Here is a 23,668-nt window from a genome sequence, read left to right as displayed (position 1 = left end):
TATTTTCACTTCTTACTACTGCTAACTACTTGGCGACTTGAGCAAACCTTTGGTCAAAAACAAGATTTCCACAGAATTAAAAGTCTCTCCTACCATAAACATATTCAGTAATGTCAACACTTGCATCCATTGATGATCATCTCTATGCACATTAAAAATACAAGCTTCATTGATCTAGGGTTTATAGTTTGTGAGAAATGGGAACTAAATGCAAAACACTAATGTTAAGGTAAAGGCACAAGCATTTTGATGAAAAATGTATAACTGATTAATTTGTAATCCCCTTCATAGTCCATTCCTTGACGTGGTGAGGGGACTTGTATGTCTCAGTGACCCAGAGAGCTATGCCAGCAGGAGCTTTGGCTTCTGTTAGGGACACCCAAGCTGGACTGGTCAATGGGTAGAGGCTAGACTGATATGGACTAAGAGTGAGGTAACCCTAACAGAAACCTCGAGTGCTGAAGTTAGAGGTATTGGGCCGAATGGCGCACTCTAATAGACCACAACAGCTATTATGACTACATTAATTTGTAATTATTTTTACAAGCACTGTGAAGAGCATCCATGGGTGCAAATATAAATCAACCATGACATTGCCAATGATCTGCGGTAGCATAGGATTTTAAATATAATAAATTAATTAAAAATTGTTTCTAGTTTTTTTTAAATTCCTAAATCTGACTTATACTTTGTGAGAAACAGATATAAATGGGGAAGTACATGTAGCTTTAATGTCACCTCTATCGGGAAGGTAATTATCTATATCTTGATTTTTAACTTCGTAAAGGCGAGACAAAAGGCATCACTTCGCTGGCTAGATTAGTACCTGCAAAAGTTTAAAGTTTGTTTTGTTTAACGACACCACTAGAGCATATTAATCATCGGCTATTGGATATCAAACATCAGCAAGAATACAATTGCATCCAGAAAACAACTAAAACCTCAGCACCATAAATCTACAATATTTCTGAACTACCATCTGTATACATGACAAAGGTGGATCGGGGGGGTGGGGTGGGGTGGGGGGTGGGGGTGACAGTTATAACTTTATTATATATTAATTTTCATCTCCCTCCAAACTTCCACCAAAGTTCCCTTGTGTCACTGGGGCCCCCATAATGGATTTTCTGGATCTGCCACTGCATGTATACATTTCAAAACGGCCTGACGTCGACTTACTGGCTGCCGTGAAGAACTTGTTACACTGGAGACACTGGAATATGGGCGGAGTCTCTGGATGTTTACACTCCATGTGTTTCCTCATCCGAATCGCTGTGGTGAATTCCCGCTGACAAACATTACACTGTACCGGGACGCCCCCACCGGCAGAGTGCGCCCGCAGGTGATACTGGAGTGACGCAGCTCGGCTAAACCCCCTGCCGCATAAATTACACCTGAAAATATTGTAAATAATATACTATAAAGATCTTCCGCATAACTTACACCTGGAAATATAGTAAATAATATGCTATACCTGCCACATAAATTAGATCTAAAAATAAAGTAAATAATATACAGCCATATGAAATATAAAAAATAAATTAAGGCGTTGTAAGAAATTGTGCAGGAGGGGTCTGTACTGTGACGAGTGAAATTTTTAGGGGGGTGGGGATCAAGTCATGCCACCCTGAAAAATGTATTGAAAAAAAGAAGAAGCTTGAAACAGGGTGGGGTTTCGACCTCCATCTGCACATACACCTTGCATGTTTAATGACGACAATTTGGAATATTTTAAAGTACAGCTATTTTGTGCCTAAAATAAGGTTCAGTCAGATTGAAATTAGTTGATCTAACAGCATTGCATGGACTACCATGTCCAGGTGACATTTCATCTATAAATAACAATTTAAATATCGACCAAATGCCTTTTATAGCAGTATTTGGGAGCATACAAATTCTAAAAATAATGGGCGAGACTATTTATGCAATAGGCGAACTTGTTGGTCTATTTCAACATTAAAAAAAGGGGAAAGTGCAGTAATAAACTCTCGATTGTATACTAGTATAAACAGATTTTATGGCTATACCATCATGGGTTTTATTTGTCTTGAAACGAATTTTATATAAAATTCACCTGAATTATTTCGTATACCCTCGGCATAATCCCGAATGTTTTCAAATTCTTTTCAAATCACTGGCATGATTTTGCAAGTAAGGTTTTGATTGGTCGAATGAAAGGTCAACTGGACATGAGCTGTTAGATCCACAGGTAATAGTAATTAACCAGTGGAGCTAATTTTAATTAGATTGAATAAGGTTATACTGACATAATCTACAAAGAAGAAACCTGCCACATACACTACTCCAACCAAGGGATCTTTTATATGCACTTCCCCATAGACAAAACAGTACATATCACAGCCTTTGATAAACCAGTCAAGAGACTACTCCAACCAAGGGATCTTTTATACGCACTTCCCCACAGACAAAACAGTACATATCACAGCCTTTGATAAACCAGTCAAGAGACTACTCCAACCAAGGGATCTTTTATACGCACTTCCCCACAGACGAAACAGTACATATCACAGCCTTTGATAAACCAGTCAAGAGACTACTCCAACCAAGGGATCTTTTATACGCACTTCCCCATAGACAAAACAGTACATATCACAGCCTTTGATAAACCAGTCAAGAGACTACTCGAACCAAGGGATCTTTTATACGCACTTCCCCATAGACAAAACAGTACATATCACAGCCTTTGATAAACCAGTCAAGAGACTACTCCAACCAAGGGATCTTTTATTAGCACTTCCCCATAGACAAAACAGTACATATCACAGCCTTTGATAAACCAGTCAAGAGACTACTCGAACCAAGGGATCTTTTATACGCACTTCCCCATAGACAAAACAGTACATATCACAGCCTTTGATAAACCAGTCAAGAGACTACTCCAACCAAGGGATCTTTTATACGCACTTCCCCATAGACAAAACAGTACATATCACAGCCTTTGATAAACCAGTCAAGAGACTACTCCAACCAAGGGATCTTTTATACGCACTTCCCATAGACAAAACAGTACATATCACAGCCTTTGATAAACCAGTCAAGAGACTAATCCAACCAAGGGATCTTTTATACGCACTTCCCCATAGACAAAACAGTACATATCACAGCCTTTGATAAACCAGTCAAGAGACTACTCCAACCAAGGGATCTTTTATACGCACTTCCCCATAGACAAAACAGTACATATCACAGCCTTTGATAAACCAGTCAAGAGACTACTCCAACCAAGGGATCTTTTATACGCACTTCCCCATAGACAAAACAGTACATATCACAGCCTTTGATAAACCAGTCAAGAGACTACTCCAACCAAGAGATCTTTTATATGCACTTCCCCATAGACAAAACAGTACATATCACAGCCTTTGATAAACCAGTCAAGAGACTACTCCAACCAAGGGATCTTTTATACGCACTTCCCCATAGACGAAACAGTACATATCACAGCCTTTGATAAACCAGTCAAGAGACTACTCCAACCAAGGGATCTTTTATACGCACTTCCCCATAGACAAAACAGTACATATCACAGCCTTTGATAAACCAGTCAAGAGACTACTCCAACCAAGAGATCTTTTATATGCACTTCCCCATAGACAAAACAGTACATATCACAGCCTTTGATAAACCAGTCAAGAGACTACTCGAACCAAGGGATCTTTTATACGCACTTCCCATAGACAAAACAGTACATATCACAGCCTTTGATAAACCAGTCAAGAGACTACTCCAACCAAGGGATCTTTTATATGCACTTCCCCATAGACAAAACAGTACATATCACAGCCTTTGATAAACCAGTCAAGAGACTACTCCAACCAAGGGATCTTTTATACGCACTTCCCCATAGACAAAACAGTACATATCACAGCCTTTGATAAACCAGTCAAGAGACTACTCCAACCAAGGGATCTTTTATACGCACTTCCCCATAGACAAAACAGTACATATCACAGCCTTTGATAAACCAGTCAAGAGACTACTCCAACCAAGGGATCTTTTATATGCACTTCCCCATAGACAAAACAGTACATATCACAGCCTTTGATAAACCAGTCAAGAGACTACTCCAACCAAGGGATCTTTTATACGCACTTCCCCATAGACAAAACAGTACATATCACAGCCTTTGATAAACCAGTCAAGAGACTACTCCAACCAAGGGATCTTTTATACGCACTTCCCCATAGACAAAACAGTACATATCACAGCCTCTGATAAACCAGTCAAGAGACTACTCCAACCAAGGGATCTTTTATACGCACTTCCCCATAGACAAAACAGTACATATCACAGCCTTTGATAAACCAGTCAAGAGACTACTCCAACCAAGGGATCTTTTATACGCACTTCCCCATAGACAAAACAGTACATATCACAGCCTCTGATAAACCAGTCAAGAGACTACTCCAACCAAGGGATCTTTTATACGCACTTCCCCATAGACAAAACAGTACATATCACAGCATTTGATAAACCAGTCAAGAGACTACTCCAACCAAGGGATCTTTTATACGCACTTCCCCATAGACAAAACAGTACATATCACAGCCTCTGATAAACCAGTCAAGAGACTACTCCAACCAAGGGATCTTTTATATGCACTTCCCCATAGACGAAACAGTACATATCACAGCCTTTGATAAACCAGTCAAGAGACTACTCCAACCAAGAGATCTTTTATATGCACTTCCCCATAGACAAACCAGTACATATCACAGCATTTGATAAACCAGTCAAGGGGATCTGGTTGGAACAGAAAAAAACTTACACTCCAAAGTGAACAAAGGGGGAATCAATCTTATGCACCCTCTTGATTAAGAACTCTACCACTAAGCTGCACCAAGCCCTATTTAAAGCAAAATCAACAAGTTTTCTTCACAGTACTGAATGTTGTATGACTACACTATTACAGGGTTTGAACTTATCGATGGCACTGATGGCAATTGCTATCATTGTGATATGAATTGCCACAGGTTAGGGACTTTACCGACGACAATTTTTTCCCGCTTTAAAAAACATGATTACCATCGGCTGAAGGGATTATTTTTGGTTTTCATATTTGTTGCAAATGATACTGGTTTAAAATTGCTCTAAGCAAGCTCGATATTGCTGTCAGTGAGCATTTTGCCTGCTACAAAAACAATTCAAATTCTTGTAGGTAACAAGTTCTTTAAGTCTGAGCTCTGATATGATAACATTATCTTACAAAAATGGAGTTTCTCCCGTATGTTTTCTCATGTGAAGTCGACAACTCTTGCTGTTGGTAAACTTCTTTGGACAGAGTTCACACTCAAACGGTTTTACTCCTGTATGTTTGAAAATATGATCTGCAAAAGATACATAAATCAATTTATTTAGAATCTATCATATATGAATATGTTTGAAAATATGATCTACAAAAGATACATAAATCAATTTATTTAGAATCTATCATATATGAATATGTTTGAAAATATGATCTGCAAAAGATACATAAATCAATTTATTTAGAATTTATCATATATGAATATGTTTGAAAATATTATCTGCAATAAACACATATTAAATAAGTTTATTTAGAATCTATCATATCAGAATATGTTTGAAAATATGATCTGCAAAAACAATAAATCAAGCAATGATAATCTAAATTGAACTGCGGAATGAGATCAAATTAGTGGAAAACATAATTACTTATCGATAAACAAGTGGATCAAATATTATTTAAAATGAAATTAAAATCTTCATCCTAATAAAATTTCAAAAATAGTCAATAACATAAATTACAAAATCTGAGTCAAGTTAATATATTATATATGATTAAAACATACATTTTAGGGATTATGATTAAAATAGGCAAATATTAAGTTTAATTTCAAGGTTAAAAAGGTGTGGTAGTAATTAAGTCTGGATTTGCAATTGAAACAAAGAGAAGAAGTTTCTTAGTTCTTCGTGGATAGACGACAATGTAATCTCTTTTATTTTTTACGACAAAGTAAACTTAATAGTAATTCATCTGAAGACCAAGACAATGAGTTACAATGAAATACCGTGAACCAGGCTATCCCAAAACCTGGTCTATTCACATCTGACTTGTTTTTAAGAAATCTGCACGTGTGAACTCCGGCATTGGATTACTTTTGTTGGTAATCACACTGCAAACTAGAAATACTTACATTTGAACGAGATGGTTCCTTTGATGATTTTACCACAGTAGTCACACTTGAATTTCTGTTTCTTTGATGGCTTCACACCCACCTTTGTCTGTTGTGCTGCATTGGTGTGATTAACAAACATATGTACCTGTTGGCTGGATGTTCCTTTTAACAAGACAAAAAGGAGAAACCATTGCAATTATAACTGATAGATTTTAACGTAAACACTGTAAGTACAGAAATTTTAAGAAAATACATGACATATATCAAGGTATGAATTAACATGGGGGAAAATTGCCCTCTGCTAGTTATTATGTTCAAAGGATGGTCAAAATGTACGAAAAAACAACAATCGATAAATATTTTGGGCACAATTTGTAAAAGCTTGACTTAGATGCAATCTAAAGCCTTGAGTAAGTTTTAATGGTGTCAGGCCACCACACAAACTCTTCTCTTTTGCTAAACACCAACAACTAAACATTAACATTTGTCAGACACCCAAAATAGCTGAGGTGTTTTCCCACGACAACATGCTTGAACCTTAACTGGATTATAACAAACAAATCAGTTAAAAGAATGCTTGCGGCCAAGGTTAGCTCTGGGTCAGTAGAAAAGTTTGCCAAATTAAGTATTAAACTTCAAAAATTAAAAATACCCAGTTATTTTGTAACAAAATATCAATAATTAGCCTCCATGAAATTTTAACACCTAATTAAAATCAAATTTGTCAATTGTTTTTGAAATTCAGAGTTGGCGAATTTGGCGAGTGCCAGAGCTAGCCCTGCTTGCGGTATATATTCTTTGTTGAATAAAAGACATGCAACATCACTGACTTCACTTAGCTGTGCCACTAGGCTTCAACGGAAACAAATATTGTCCTTTTCATTATTGTACAAACACAGTGAAATCCCTCAGAACTGGACCTTTTGTAAGCCAGAAGTATCTCATCACCAGACGTTTTTCATGGTCCTTTTTTAAATAACTGGCCTCAGTGGTGTCGTTGTTAAGCCGTCGGACATAAGGCTGGTAGGTACATGGTTCGCAGCCTGGTACTGGCTAAACCCAGATCGAGTTTTAACGACTCAATGGGTAAATGTAAGACCACTACACCCTCTTCTCTCTCACTAACCACTAACCTACTGTCTTGGACAGACAGCCCAGATAGCTAAGGTGTGTGCCCAGAACAGTGTGTTTGAACCTCGGATATATGCATGAAAATAAGTTGAAATGAAATAAATTTTTAAATATCAGTACATAACGTAAACTCTAAACAGGATACTCCTTAAAACCGGACTTTTTATTTGGCCCCATGTGTGTCCAGTTTAGATGTGGTTTCATTGCACATTTAATTTCAATACCTTCACTTGCATCATTCGGGTCCCCAGCGGCCTGTATGAAGTGTTCGTTGTCGTACATTACTGTTATTTCGACCCCTTCTTCTAGCTTCAATGACTGCCCATGTCCCTGGGTCCCAGTGGGAAGTAGACGGACATAGTCATTCTCTATCACAAACTGCCCGTCGTCAGTCTCCACAATGATGTCTGCTGCAGAGTCTACCAAAGTCTGTTTCATTTTACCGGTCGCCGACGTCACTAACTGGTCACCATCTGCTACAGTCTGGTCGCCAGTCATTGCTGGACTCGTGCTCAAAGTCAACGTACCAGAATCAGATCGCTGTATGACTGAATATGTGTGTTCAACATCGTCTGGGACTGTGTTGTCAGATGGAGTTGTCTGTTCAATGGAGGAAGTAGTTTTGTCACTAGAGGGAGCCATCTGATCAGCAGGGAGAGGCGTCTGTTCACCAGGAGCCATGTGTTCCGATTGTGTTCTTTCTTCTGTGTGGTATGTTCCACCTTGACCTGTGGCACCCTGATCAGTGGAATCCCTTTCCACTTTCACCGAAATCACCGGAGTTGACTTTCTTGCTTTGCTGTCCATTTCAAGTATCTGTGAAATCACAAAACAAAACAATCATAGATTACTTTATGTGTTAGTACTAACAATTATAAGTTCAAGCTCAACAAGATAGGCAACCAAACAAATAATAATATATTTTTTGTTACCTCACAGAACCCAATAATTATTATGTATTGTGTATTTTATGCACACTGATATCCTATGCAAGCACTGGATCCTGTTTTACACTGGATCCTGTTTTACAACCATTAACCAACTTTAGGCAATACATCACCATTTGGCGTGTCATTAATTGATGTAACAGCTTAATATACCGTATAACCGGAAATTTTCGTGGTTTGGGGTATAAAAACATTTCAAGGTTTCTTATTTTCGTTGTTTGCCAAATCTAAATTGAAAGTGATTTTATTTTTGAGTTTTAGCAAGTCTAGTTGCGAGAATACTTGCTATTGTTGATTAAAGTTTCACTTCAGCTGCCAGTTGTTCGATACTACTGACGTGTAAAGTTAAACAATAGAACAGTCACCTGTAGCCTAATTGGCCACTGTAATACCCGGTATGCTATTCGACAGACAACTGATCACAGTCTTTGATTTTGTGTAAAGCCAATTACGACATATGTGTGAACAAAGTACTTAAGGACGCCATGAAGTCTAATTTTACCACATGGTATTCAAAGCGGGTTTCCCTGGCTATGAAACATGGCGAAGTTGTAACGGACATCAAGATCGAAATGCATACTTCGGCGATAAAACCCATTCATGCAAGGTGGATTATGAAAGTTATGGCAGAATTAAAAATACGCCAGGAAATGTTGAAATCTGCATTCATCCACCCCAGAATCTCTGATGCAGTGCGGGTGGACATTGACAAAAACAATATACGAAATTTAAAAATATTTCATTATATTCTACAAACAGTGAGATTCACGCAATAACTTTTTAAAAATTCTAACTTGTTGTTTTGACTATACTATTCTCTTGTCGTATCCGGTGGTCTGCGCATGACAGGAAATAAAATGTTCGGTAAATTGTCAGTGTGTTATGGTTTTCACAATAAATATTTTAGTTAGAATTTGTTGATTTTTTCAAATATTTTCAAGGATTTATATTTTTGATGCTGACAACTTACCCTCGAAACCCACGAATATAAAAATCCTAGAAAATTTCCGGTTATACGGTAGTCCAGTTTAGGAAATAGTTCCTCAAAAAAGAAAACCTGCAAAATTCTGATATTTAAAAAAAAATGTTTTCTTTGATGATTACACTCAGGTTGACCTCTGTAGTATTTAAATACCCCATTGGTTTGAAGTTACATGTTATATGTGTAGTACTAACTGATAACAACTGTGCAAGAGGTATGGTGCCGTTTGTATAACAGCAACACAAGGCAGTGCCCAGGCATAACTGAAACATTTTGTGGTCAACCTATGTTGATTATTTTTACACGGTACTTGTCAGTTGAGAGCACTCCTTAAAATTAGTAGTCACATGACCCTCACAGTAGTGTTGTATTTTCAACAGAATACATTCTGACATAGAAATTGTATTGCATGGAGTAATTAATGGTGGTGAGTAACCTTTAGTAACAAACTTGTACTGGAACAGTGACTTGCTAAGAAAGACCGGCCTCGGTGGCGTCGTGGTTAGGCCATCGGTCTACAGGCTGGTAGGTACTGGGATCGGATCCCAGTCGAGGCATGGGATTTTTAATCCAAATACCGACTCCACTTGCACTGACCAGTGATCCATAACTGGTTCAACAAAGGCCATGGTTCGTGCTATCCTGCCTGTGGGAAGCGCAAATAAAAGATCCCTTGCTGCCTGTCATAAAAGAGTAGCCTATGTGGCGATAGCGGGTTTTTTCTAAAAAACAATGTCAGAATGACCATATGTTTGACGTCCAATAGCCGATGATAAGATAAAAAAATCAATGTGCTCTAGTGGCGTCGTTAAATAAAACAAACTTTACTTTTTTTGCTAAGAAAGATCAGTTATTATTGATACCAGAACCAGCAGGGTGTTTTGGGTTTTTAAAAAAAAGATTTCTGCATAAGCACTATAAAATTACAAAAATGCTGGAGAAAGCAACGACAATCAAAGTTAGCAAGAATGTAACCCACCTCAAGCAATTTAAAAACCTCAAAGAATACAACGAATCAGAAGGATCTTCCCTCAAAAACAGATTTCCCCACAGATTCATCCAGACCCCTATAACACATGGCTCTGTATACCCACACTTACAACAGTTAAAAAATACCCACACTTAAAACAGTGAAGCATGAATACCTTAGCTACAAACATTTCCTGGAACCTCTTGACGCGTTCCTCTATGCGCATCTTCTTTTTCTTGATTTCGTCCTGCATGGACGATGTGAGCAGCCTGTGTGAGCAGTGTTTGCATTTCTTGAGGTAGTTGTGGCAGTCTGCGGTCATCCCCGACCAGTAGCCATTGTCCCGGGCATTCACCATCGTCTTGTTGATCCCCCAGTGGTGGGCTGCAACAGAACCAAGGAAGGAAGGAAATATTTTATTTAACGACGCACTCAATACATTTTATTTATGGTTATATGGCGTCGGACATATGGTTAAGGACCACACGGATATTAAGAGGGGAAACCTGCTGTTGCTACTTCATGGGCTACTCTTTTTGATTAGCAGCAGCATATGCACCATCCCACAGACAGGACAGTACATACCATGGCCTTTGTTACACCAGTTGTGGTGCACTGGCTGGAACGAGAAATAGTCCAATGGGGCCACGGACAGGAATTGCATCAGGCGAGCGCTATACCACTGAGCTATGTCCCACCCTTGGAACAGAAGCATGCCATATTAGAGCTGGGCGGTATTCAAATTTGAGGTTTGGTATCGATATCGGTATTTCTGATGTGATTTACCTCAGTATCGGTACAGTGTTCAGTATTAACACAATACCAATACCGATATCGAGCGGTATTTTCAGTGTAATCGGCTTTAATGATTGTTTAATGACACTCCAGGACGAAAAATACATTGGCTATTGGGTAATCGGCATTAAATGCATGCCTGAGTTAAGGCTCACCCTCCAGAGGGCGTATTCACTGAGATGGTACAAAATGGCTGCACCCGTTATATATAATAGCCGTCACATTTAACCGTTTATTAATTAACTATATGACTATACTTGTTGATATTAAACAATAATGTGCATTATGTATGGTTGAATATTCATACTCAAGCCTTGCTTTAGCATTCCTTTAAAGGCATCCCATTAGTCCAACCATAGCAATGCAAGTTTGTTCATCGTTAGGGAACATCACATCTTACAATGTCATTTTATATTCATATTTTGTATTATTACCCATATGGTTACAAATATCTTGGTACATATCAAAGTGTTACGTCCCACTAGAATGCCAAGTGGGATGTAACACTTTTGACTTCACTTGATGATGTCATCAATTAGCACACTACAATGAAACGAGATGTACGATATAAATTAAGATCGACTATGGGTAATAAATAGGATATTAAACTCGCTACCATTTCGTATCATGTTTATTTCACACGGGACATAAACATGATACAAAATAAAAGCTTGTTTAATACCCTATAATTATTGTGTGTTATTGTTCATGAACCATAAAAAGAATTTAAAATTAAAATTGATCTTGTTTGTATTTTTATTAATATTCATAATTTAATTATAAGGATTGTTTTTTTGTTTTTTTAGGTTCATTGGGATATGAAATTAAAAATACACATGACAAACTGTGTAACACCAATTCACAATATGTCTCCCTTCTTTTCCTATGTTCATACCCCGACAAACCTAAAAGAACTTAACAGACAATTTTAAAATCCTTCCACCATTTGATATAACTATCCTGCTGCTTACTCTGTGTCTCTGTCACTCTAAATAATATTCTGGCCTCATGTATTTTTTTGAATACCCAAGAGGATATTGTTTCGTGTTGGGGTGTCATTAAATATTCATTAATTTCAAAAAAAAACCCAGAGGGCTCACCTTGTTCATTGCCAAATTAGCCAACTGCTAATTTTTATACAAAGTGGCTACAACAGTCTTCAGCTTATAAAATATTCATTAAATTAATCCCATTTTAATAATTTTCAAGTAAATACTCTACGTATCTAAAAACTGGCTAAACCCTGAAACTATCAAACTTGTTTCTGGGGTTAATAAATTTTCACAAATAATAATTAAAAAAAAAAAATAATAATAATAATAATAATAAAAATAATAATAATAAATAAATAAATCAATAATACTAAAACATTTTTAAAAAATAATACTAAAAAAAAATAAAAAATAAATAAATAATAAATACCAAAAATATATAAATAAAAATAATAATTAAAAAACATAATACTAAAAAAATGAAAATAAATAAAAAATAAAATAAATAAATAAAAAAAAGAAAAGAAAAATGTTTTAAAAAATAAAATAAAAGAAAATAATAAAAAAATATATAAAAAACCCAGACTGTGACCACAACCACCCACCCCACATCCAGCTATTCCCGTTTACCTGAATGAGCCTCCTTGATGACGGCCTGCCTCTCGGCCTCTGTGAGGATCACTTTGCGTGGAGGTGCGTCACTCGACTTGCTGAACACGTAGAACAGCTCGTCATCGATAAAGGCGAAGTTCTTGCTGCGTTTGCGAATGGTGCTCTTCTGGTTGGGCGTGCTATTCCGTGGGTAGCGGCGGTGCCTCATGTAATTCACCAGGTCATCATAACTCTCCTCCTGGCCACCATCTTCCTATAACCAGACAGCCAGTTTCATTTAGTTTCATACATGCTGTCCTGGGCTATCCAGACGGTCAGATTTCACCAATTTGGACAAAGAACATAGCTATCAGGGCCTCATTCCACGAAGCAATCTTAGCACTAAGTTCACCTTAAATGCATAAGGTAGCTATGCATTTAAGATGATCTTAGGGATAAGACTGCTTTGTGGGATGGGGCCCTGGACTGACATCAATAGTAGCGCATGTGTGGCGAAAATTGCTACATCCAGTACTTCAATCAACATATATACACCATAGATAATAAACACTACCACCCCTTCACCCTTAAACTAAATCAGAAAAAAGGGGTTAAGCTGCTTGTTTCAGAGATAAAAGGAAGCATCTTTTGACTACCGTAGTTACACACAAAAATTGTCATCCTATGTTTAGTAGTATCCTGCACGTTTTAAACATGAAATGTACTGGTGAGATGAAACCACATTTTATGACAACAAACCCTGTCATATTTATCACCAATGGCGGGATTGGCAGAATTAACTGTGGAAATAAAAGGGGGGTGTATGGTTTTATTTTGGGGGGAGGGGATTCCCTTTAAATCTACACCTGCATATTAATTCAGTGTCAAAAACAACAGTAAAAGTTTTGTTTTGTTTAATGACACTACTAGAGCACTGATTATTAAGCATAATTAAAAATCACCTATTGGATGTCAAACATTTGGTAATTATGACATAGTCTTAGAGAGGAAACCCGCTATATTTTTCCATTAGTAACAAGGGATCATTCATACGCAAGACCCCACAGTCAGGATAACACATACTATGGCCCTTTATACACCAGTCGTGGTGCACTGGCTGGAATGTGAAATAGCCAAAACATCGACAGAATGCGTCACCTCCGATGAATGCTCTCCATCATCCTCCTCTTCCTCATCCTCTTCCTCGTCCTTGAGGTAGCTGTAATCTCGCAGTCGCTCACGGCCATGGTCGCACGTCTGACACGCCCGGGTGAACGCGTACGCGTCCAGGGTCAGGCCCTTCCAGTACTTAGTCTGCTGGTCCAGCGTCTCCACGATCTTCTGCTTACACACGTGGCTACCTGTACAGAGGATTGACGACATGTGCAGGGCTTCTAGACATTTTATAAAATCCACTAGCCATGGGATCAGTGATTAAATTTGTTTTACTAGCCACAATTAAAAATTCACTAGCCCTACTTTACTTTAAGTTAATACTAATTTACTAAATAATAGTAATAATCAGATACATGTATGTTGCCTAAAGAGGAAGATATAGCTCAAAAACACTAATATGTGGGGCTTGGGGTGGGGGCAGGGTATTCATATTTACAAAATAGACAACTGCAACATGTGACAAAAATAAAATTCAGTAGCCGTCAGGCATGGCAATAGTAGTTATTTACTAGCCCAACATTGAATATCACTAGCCATGGGAGTAGGGCTACCACAATCTAGAAGCTCTGCATATGTATTAATAGCTTCTCGTTCCAAACATTTTACTTTTATTAAACAAATAAAGATCACATTATGTTCCATATTATGATATATATGTTTTCTTTTTTAACCTAACATTGGATTATAAAAACAAATGAGCAGGGCCCATATTTTTGAAGCTATCTTAGAACTATGAAATCGTAAAACCATTGTAGGCTATGACGTCACTATAGCACACACCATAGTGATGTCATTGTTTGTTTGTTTTTACAATTTCATAGTGTTAAGATAGATTCGAAAATTATGGGCCCAGGGGTGCAGAAATTAAATATATCTCACTACTTCACTGGAACAGAGCCAGCCAAAAACTCTGCAAGAATCTTTACTACTTTATCAGCCTATGGGACACTATAATATTTCTAAAATAAAAATTTCAACTAGCACTTGCTACCATATATCATTCTAAAACATTTTAACCCGTTAGATGAGGTAAAAAAACAACAACATTCAACTGATTTTACAGATTTATGGCTGTAAAGATATAATAAATACATTTATATACTAAAATATTGATAACAAGTTGGATGTGACAATTATGTAACAAGTTGAAAGAAAAAAAACAAAACTAAACTTTTTAAAACAAATCAAATATAAATATTTTAAGGTAAACTTTTGTCAAGCCATTTAGTATGTCAACTGTCCATGCAACTCTGTTTTTTAATTATTACTCAAGTTATGGAAATTAAAACAGAGATATGACACACATTTAAAAAAAAAAGAGAGTCTGAAATGATCTTTACAAGATGAAACCTCTACACAATACCAACAATAAATAAAAGTATTATTTTCAGCATTTTAGATCAAATCCAGTCTACTTTGTGAAAATCATTTTTAAATTACATAAAACAAGTTTAAATTGGATAAAAAGCTGAAATATCACATCCCTGATAAAACAATTCACAAAATTATTTCATACGGCACAAGACATATATAGCAAACATGTAACACTTTGTTTCCTGGTAACTGATTACATGCAAAACAAAACGTTACCATCATCCAACACATGAGCAGATCTAAGGAGATCTATCCTCTCTGACATCGTCATGACAACCATTTTCTTTGTGGCCTTGCCCTTGCTCTCCTGAACATAGTACATGACATCATCATCGACAACGTAATTCTTTGAAATCTTGCGAATGACTCGTTTCTGGTGAATGGTTGTGCCAGACTGGTATGTTCCCAACTTAATGTACTGTTTCAGCGCTGCATAATATGTGTCAAGATCTTCCATCTGGAAACAAAAAACCAAAATATCATCATCATCACCACAATCTTATTTACTGTATTAGCAAGCACAAGATATTCAGTGTGGGAATAAAACAGAATCATATTATCATTATCATCATTCCTTGTTTTACTATTATAAGTTCAGGACAATACATGTCAAGATCAAAACGGAAAAACAATTCATCATCCTAATTCCTTATTTTACTCTTGATGCGTGGTTAGTTTAGGATCGATCCCCATCAGTGGCCCCATTAGGCTATTTCTCGTTCCAGCCAGTGCTCTACAACTGGTGTAACAAAGGTCGTGGTATGTACTATCATGTCTGTGGGATGGTGCATATAAAAGATCCCTTGCTGCTAATCGAAAAGAGTAGCCCATGAAGTGATGACAGCAGGTTTCCTTTCTCTATATCTGTGTGGTCCTGAACCATATGTCTGATGCCAAATAACTGTAAATAAAATGTGTTGAGTGCATCATTAAATAAAATATTTCTTCTTCTTTTTCCTTATTTTACTGACAGTAGTAGGCCAAGTACAGCAACAGAAAACAGAAAACATCACCATATTAAAAAATCCATATATTAGGCCTAAAAAAATATGTGCGTTTCCGATTTCCCAACCTACCCTAATTTTATGTAGCAACCCTGAAATGTTTTGAAGAAAAAAAAAAAAAAATTATAATTTAAAAAATGAAATGATGATCCTTGTTTTTTTTTGCAATCAGCAAACTAGATTCGGAACACCTCAGCTTATTAGAGTGTCTCAGTTTGATTCGATTTAAAAAAAAAAAAGTTCCTACCTACATGCCCTATTTTTTTCAAGAATGAAACCTGAAACACACATATTATATTTTTAGGCCTTATCTAAAAAGTAATAGTCAGCATCCTACCTTATCTAGAAAATCAAAGGAGCCTGTTTCTTGTGCAACCATCTTTTCTTTTTCTATCTTGGAACTGGAAACTCTAGGTCTGCCAACTGCTGATTTTTTACTCCCACTTGTTAATTGAGCTTTCTTTTCTTTTGGCAATCTCCCAGATCGAGTTTTCTTTGACAGTGGGACATAGTCTTCATCAGGAACATCATCATCATCATCATCAACAGCAGCACTATCAGCATCATCATCAACAGCACCATCACCATCAACATTGACACACTTTGCCGTGGATTTGTTACGCGTGTCCTTGCCACTCAACAGGCGACTGTTGGTCAGAAGAGAGACCATCCCAGGGGTTGGAATGGAAACGCGACCTGATCGAGTCACGACTTTCCGTGGTGAAATCTGCCCAACGGCAACACTCTTGTCCTTCCCACGATTTCTACCAACAGTCTCAGTTTGGTCAGATGTGGGCACAGTTGTCGACTTCACTTGTGCCGATGCTGCTGTTGCTGTTGCTTCTCCTGTGCTGGTTGTTGTAGCAGTAATTGTTGTAGCTGTCGTGACTGTAGTAGCTTCTGTGTGTGTTGTAGCAGCTGCGACTGTTGCAGTTTCCATGACTGTTGTAGATGCTTCAACTGACACAGTGTTTGTTGAGGATACATCTGGAGTGACTCCACAACCAGCAGCAGTAGTAGTAGTAGTAGTTGTTGCTGGGGTACAAGGGGTGACTATATTTGTTTTTGGCACAGCACCAGCAGTGTTCGGAATTTGGCGAGCGAGGGTTAACTTTGGTATGTAGTAAGGGAAGGAAAGACAAAAGCCATTGTAAATGTTCATTAATACTTCAGTGGTCTCAGTCATCTGCTCCGGGTTCAGATGTAACTCCATGTCAAAGTTTTCTGGCCGGTGAGACAAACTTGGGGGTAATGCAATCTCTCTAAAAAGAAAAAAAGGTTTTAGTTCTTTTTAATTCCATTTTTTAACTTTTCAGGTAATTGTATTATTTTGCATCAACATACTGAACATGTCTTAGTTCTTTGGTGCAATTGTCATTAATAGAAATATTTTTAAATTATTGTTTTTTTTTCCTCCATGTGAAAGCACAAATATATCACTTTCATTTTTTTACCTACATACATTTTTATTGCACCATGATTTATCATGATGAATGTCACAGAAAACAGCAAATATTATATACAAGAAAGTTAGGGATGTATTTTCAAATGTTTGGTTGTAACATATGTAATGTTCAGAAGAAAACATACGTGTTATATACAAGAAAGTCTGGTGTATATTCCACCATGTCAGGCCGTGATATATGTAACAGAAGTATACATACCTGTTATATACGAGAAAGTCTGGTGTATATTCCACCAAGTCAGACCGTGATGTATGTAACAGAAGTATACATACCTGTTATATACGAGAAAGTCTGGTGTATATTCCACCATGTCAGGCCGTGATGTATGTAACATAAGTATACATACCTGTTATATACGAGAAAGTCTGGTGTATATTCCACCATGTCTGGCCGTGATATATGTAACAGAAGTAAACATACCTGTTATATACGAGAAAGTCTGGTGTATATTCCACCATGTCAGGCCGTGATATATGAAACAGAAGTAAACATACCTGTTATATACGAGAAAGTCTGGTGTATATTCCACCAAGTCAGACCGTGATGTATGTAACAGAAGTATACATACCTGTTATATACGAGAAAGTCTGGTGTATATTCCACCATGTCTGGCCGTGATATATGTAACAGAAGTAAACATACCTGTTATATACAAGAAAGTCTGGTGTATATTCCACCATGTCTGGCCGTGATGTATGTAACAGAAGTAAACATACCTGTTATATACGAGAAAGTCTGGTGTATATTCCACCAAGTCAGACCGTGATGTATGTAACAGAAGTATACATACCTGTTATATACGAGAAAGTCTGGTGTATATTCCACCATGTCTGGCCGTGATATATGTAACAGAAGTAAACATACCTGTTATATACGAGAAAGTCTGGTGTATATTCCACCATGTCTGGCCGTGATATATGTAACAGAAGTAAACAAACCTGTTATATACGAGAAAGTCTGGTGTATATTCCACCATGTCTGGCCGTGATATATGTAACAGAAGTAAACATACCTGTTATATACGAGAAAGTCTGGTGTATATTCCACCATGTCAGGCCGTGATATATGTAACAGAAGTAAACATACCTGTTATATACGAGAAAGTCTGGTGTATATTCCACCAAGTCAGACCGTGATGTATGTAACAGAAGTAAACATACCTGTTATATACGAGAAAGTCTGGTGTATATTCCACCATGTCAGGCCGTGATATATGTAACAGAAGTAAACATACCTGTTATATACGAGAAAGTCTGGTGTATATTCCACCAAGTCAGACCGTGATGTATGTAACAGAAGTAAACATACCTGTTATATACGAGAAAGTCTGGTGTATATTCCACCATGTCAGGCCGTGATATATGTAACAGAAGTAAACATACCTGCTATATACGAGAAAGTCTGGTGTATATTCCACCATGTCAGGCCGTGATATAGGTAACAGAAGTAAATATACCTGTTATATACGAGAAAGTCTGGTGTATATTCCACCATGTCTGGCCGTGATATATGTAACAGAAGTAAACATACCTGTTATATACGAGAAAGTCTGGTGTATATTCCACTAAGTTAGGCCGAGATATATGTAACAGAAGTAAACATACCTGTTATATATGAGAAAGTCTGGTGTATATTCCACTATGTCAGGCCGTGATATATGTAACAGAAGTAAACATACCTGTTATATACGAGAAAGTCTGGTGTATATTCCACCATGTCTGGCCGTGATATATGTAACAGAAGTAAACAAACCTGTTATATACGAGAAAGTCTGGTGTATATTCCACCATGTCTGGCCGTGATATATGTAACAGAAGTAAACATACCTGTTATATACGAGAAAGTCTGGTGTATATTCCACCATGTCAGGCCGTGATATATGTAACAGAAGTAAACATACCTGTTATATACGAGAAAGTCTGGTGTATATTCCACCATGTCTGGCCGTGATATATGTAACAGAAGTAAACATACCTGTTATATACGAGAAAGTCTGGTGTATATTCCACCAAGTCAGACCGTGATGTATGTAACAGAAGTAAACATACCTGTTATATACGAGAAAGTCTGGTGTATATTCCACCATGTCAGGCCGTGATATATGTAACAGAAGTAAACATACCTGCTATATACGAGAAAGTCTGGTGTATATTCCACCATGTCAGGCCGTGATATAGGTAACAGAAGTAAACATACCTGTTATATACGAGAAAGTCTGGTGTATATTCCACCATGTCTGGCCGTGATATATGTAACAGAAGTAAACATACCTGTTATATACGAGAAAGTCTGGTGTATATTCCACTAAGTTAGGCCGAGATATATGTAACAGAAGTAAACATACCTGTTATATATGAGAAAGTCTGGTGTATATTCCACTATGTCAGGCCGTGATATATGTAACAGAAGTAAACATACCTGTTATATATGAGAAAGTCTGGTGTATATTCCACCATGTCTGGCCGTGATATACGCAGTGGAAGAAGACACAGATCTAAGCACTGACTCCAACATGTTGGATGTTGTTCTGTGAACGTCTTCACTTGATGCTCAATGCTCTTCCACATGTTAGCTGGGAAAAAACCCACATAATAATTACCCTGAAGTAAATATTTTGCCTACCTTAAACATATTCGATGTTGTTGATAGTTACATTCATTGATGTCCATCTCGGTGCATGATAAAAAAAACCCAAAACAAACCAAACAAACAAAAAACCTCATTTATTGAAAAGTTAAAACGTTAAAAAACATTCAATTAAAAAAACTGAAATAAAATTTTAATTTAATTAATGTTTTTAATCTTTCACTGTTACCCTCCACACCCATAGAGATGTGAACTATAACTGCTGCCAAAAAGTAATACAGGGTTCATAGCCTTAAAGACCAAACAAATTCAAAGACTTTCAAAGACTTTTGCTTGCCAGTTTCAAAGACTTTCAAAGACTTTTACACAGCGATCAAAGACAATAGAATGCGATAAAAAAATACCAAATCAGTTTGATTACGTTGCTGTCCATGCCAAAAAATTGAGCTTTTTTATAGCTCAAAAATATCAAATGCATGCAGCTGTAAAAGATATCATCATTGCTTTGGCTATGATTTGTGAGAATTTAAGAAGAAGAAGGAAATGTTTTATTTAACGAAGCACTCAACATATTTTATTTATGGATATATGGTGTCAGACATATGGTTAAGGACCACACAGATATTGAGAGAGGAAACCTGCTGTCTCCACTTCATGGGCTACTCTTTTCGATTAGCAGCAAGGGATTTTTTATATGCACTATCCCACAGACAAGATGGTACATACCATGGCCTTTGTTACACCAGTTGTGGAGCACTGACTGGAACCAGAAATAGTCCAATGGGTCCACCAACTGGGATCAAAGTGAGCACTTTACCACTGGGCTACGTCCCGTCCCCGACCGCGCATCCAGAGAATGCTTTACCACTGGGCTACGTCCCGTCCCCGACCGCGCATCCAGAGAATGCTTTACCACTGGGCTACGTCCCGTCCCCGACCGCGCATCCAGAGAATGCTTTACCACTGGACTACAACCCGTCCCCGACCGCGCATCCAGAGAATGCTTTACCACTGGACTACATCCCGTCCCCGACCGTGCATCAAGAGAATGCTTTACCACTGGGCTACATCCGGTCCCCGACCGCGCATCCAGAGAATGCTTTACCACTGGACTACATCCCGTCCCCGACCGTGCATCAAGAGAATGCTTTACCACTGGACTACATCCCGTCCCCGACCGCGCATCCAGAGAATGCTTTACCACTGGGCTACATCCCGTCCCCGACCGCGCATCCAGAGAATGCTTTATCACTGGGCTACATCCCGTCCCCGACCGCGCATCAAGAGAATGCTTTACCACTGGGCTACATCCCGTCCCCGACTGCGCATCCAGAGAATGCTTTATCACTGGGCTACATCCCGTCCCCGACCGCGCATCCAGAGAATGCTTTACCACTGGGTTACATCCCGCCCCCGACAGCGCATCCAGAGAATGCTTTATCACTGGGCTACATCCCGTCCCCGACCGCGCATCCACAGAATGCTTTATCACTGGGCTACATCCCGCCCCCGACAGCGCATCCAGAGAATGCTTTATCACTGGGCTACATCCCGTCCCCGACCGCGCATCCAGAGAATGCTTTATCACTGGGCTACATCCCGCCCCCGACAGCGCATCCAGAGAATGCTTTATCACTGGGCTACATCCCGTCCCCGACCGCGCATCAAGTGAGCACTTTACCACTGGGCTACATCCCGCCCCCGACAGCGCATCAAGAGAGCACTTTACCACTGGGCTACATCCCGTCCCCGACCGCACATCAAGTGAGCACTTTATCACTGGGCTACATCCCATCCCCGACCGCGCATCCAGAGAATGCTTTACCACTGGGTTACATCCCGCCCCCGACAGCGCATCAAGTGAGCACTTTACCACTGGGCTACATCCCGTCCCCGACCGCGCATCAAGTGAGCACTTTATCACTGGGCTACATCCCGTCCCCGACCGCGCATCCAGAGAATGCTTTACCACTGGGTTACATCCCGCCCCCGACAGCGCATCAAGAGAGCACTTTACCACTGGGCTACATCCCGTCCCCGACCGCGCATCCAGAGAATGCTTTACCACTGGGCTACATCCCGTCCCCGACCGCACATCAAGTGAGCACTTTACCACTGGGCTACATCCCGCCCCAGACCGCGCATCAAGTGAGCACTTTACCACTGGGCTACATCCCGTCCCCGACCGCGCATCAAGAGAGCACTTTACCACTGGGCTACATCCCGTCCCCGACCGCACATCAAGTGAGCACTTTACCACTGGGCTACATCCCGTCCCCGACCGCGCATCAAGTGAGCACTTTACCACTGGGCTACATCCCGCCCCAGACCGCGCATCAAGTGAGCACTTTACCACTGGGCTACATCCCGTCCCCGACCGTGCATCAAGACAGCACTTTACCACTGGGCTACATCCCGCCCCCGACCGCACATCAAGAGAATGCTTTACCACTGGGCTACATCCCGCCCCCGACCGTGCATCAAGAGAATGCTTTACCACTGGACTACATCCCGTCCCCGACCGCGCATCAAGAGAATGCTTTACCACTGGGCTACATCCCGTCCCCGACTGCGCATCAAGAGAATGCTTTACCACTGGGCTACATCCCGTCCCCGACTGCGCATCAAGAGAATGCTTTACCACTGGGCTACATCCCGCCCCCGACCGTGCATCAAGAGAATGCTTTACCACTGGACTACATCCCGTCCCCGACCGCGCATCAAGAGAATGCTTTACCACTGGGCTACATCCCGTCCCCGACCGCGCATCAAGAGAATGCTTTACCACTGGGCTACATCCCGTCCCCGACTGCGCATCAAGAGAATGCTTTACCACTGGGCTACATCCCGCCCCCGACCGCGCATCAAGAGAATGCTTTACCACTGGGCTACATACCGCCCCCGACCGCGCATCAAGAGAATGCTTTACCACTGGACTACATCCCGTCCCCGACCGCGCATCAAGAGAATGCTTTACCACTGGGCTACATCCCGTCCCCGACCGCGCATCAAGAGAATGCTTTACCACTGGGCTACATCCCGTCCCCGACCGCGCATCAAGAGAATGCTTTACCACTGGGCTACATCCCGTCCCCGACCACACATCAAGAGAGCACTTTACCACTGGGCTACATCCCGCCCCCGACCGCACATCAAGAGAATGCTTTACCACTGGGCTACATCCCGTCCCCGACCACGCATCAAGAGAGCACTTTACCACTGGGCTACATCCCGTCCCCGACCGCGCATCAAGAGAGCACTTTACCACTGGGCTACATCCCGCCCCCGAGCGCACATCAAGAGAATGCTTTACCACTGGGCTACATCCCGCCCCCGACCGTGCATCAAGAGAATGCTTTACCACTGGACTACATCCCGTCCCCGACCGCGCATCAAGAGAATGCTTTACCACTGGGCTACATCCCGTCCCCGACTGCACATCAAGAGAATGCTTTACCACTGGACTACATCCCGTCCCCGACTGCACATCAAGAGA

At 39.5% G+C, this 23,668-nt stretch overlaps 1 protein-coding gene across 1 annotated transcript in view; it reads right to left on the bottom strand.

Moving 5' to 3' along the window:
* The window catches only part of LOC121379180, a 32,753-nt gene that overhangs the window by 1,552 nt on the left and 7,533 nt on the right, over positions 1–23,668 (bottom strand). Inside the window, exons 5-14 of the mRNA XM_041507678.1 lie at positions 20,005–20,158; positions 16,458–17,382; positions 15,333–15,573; positions 13,725–13,927; positions 12,606–12,840; positions 10,364–10,572; positions 7,514–8,105; positions 6,177–6,320; positions 5,228–5,348; positions 1,180–1,394 (exon numbers count right to left, since the gene is read on the bottom strand). Coding sequence (XP_041363612.1) covers positions 1,180–1,394; positions 5,228–5,348; positions 6,177–6,320; positions 7,514–8,105; positions 10,364–10,572; positions 12,606–12,840; positions 13,725–13,927; positions 15,333–15,573; positions 16,458–17,382; positions 20,005–20,158 — 3,039 coding nt within the window. The remainder of the gene's footprint in view (positions 1–1,179; positions 1,395–5,227; positions 5,349–6,176; positions 6,321–7,513; positions 8,106–10,363; positions 10,573–12,605; positions 12,841–13,724; positions 13,928–15,332; positions 15,574–16,457; positions 17,383–20,004; positions 20,159–23,668) is intronic.

This window comes from Gigantopelta aegis, chromosome 8 (assembly GCF_016097555.1).
Source record: "Gigantopelta aegis isolate Gae_Host chromosome 8, Gae_host_genome, whole genome shotgun sequence".
NCBI lineage: Eukaryota > Metazoa > Mollusca > Gastropoda > Neomphalida > Peltospiridae > Gigantopelta > Gigantopelta aegis.
Note: the sequence above shows the minus strand (reverse complement) of the source record. Positions and strands in the feature narration are given on the sequence as shown.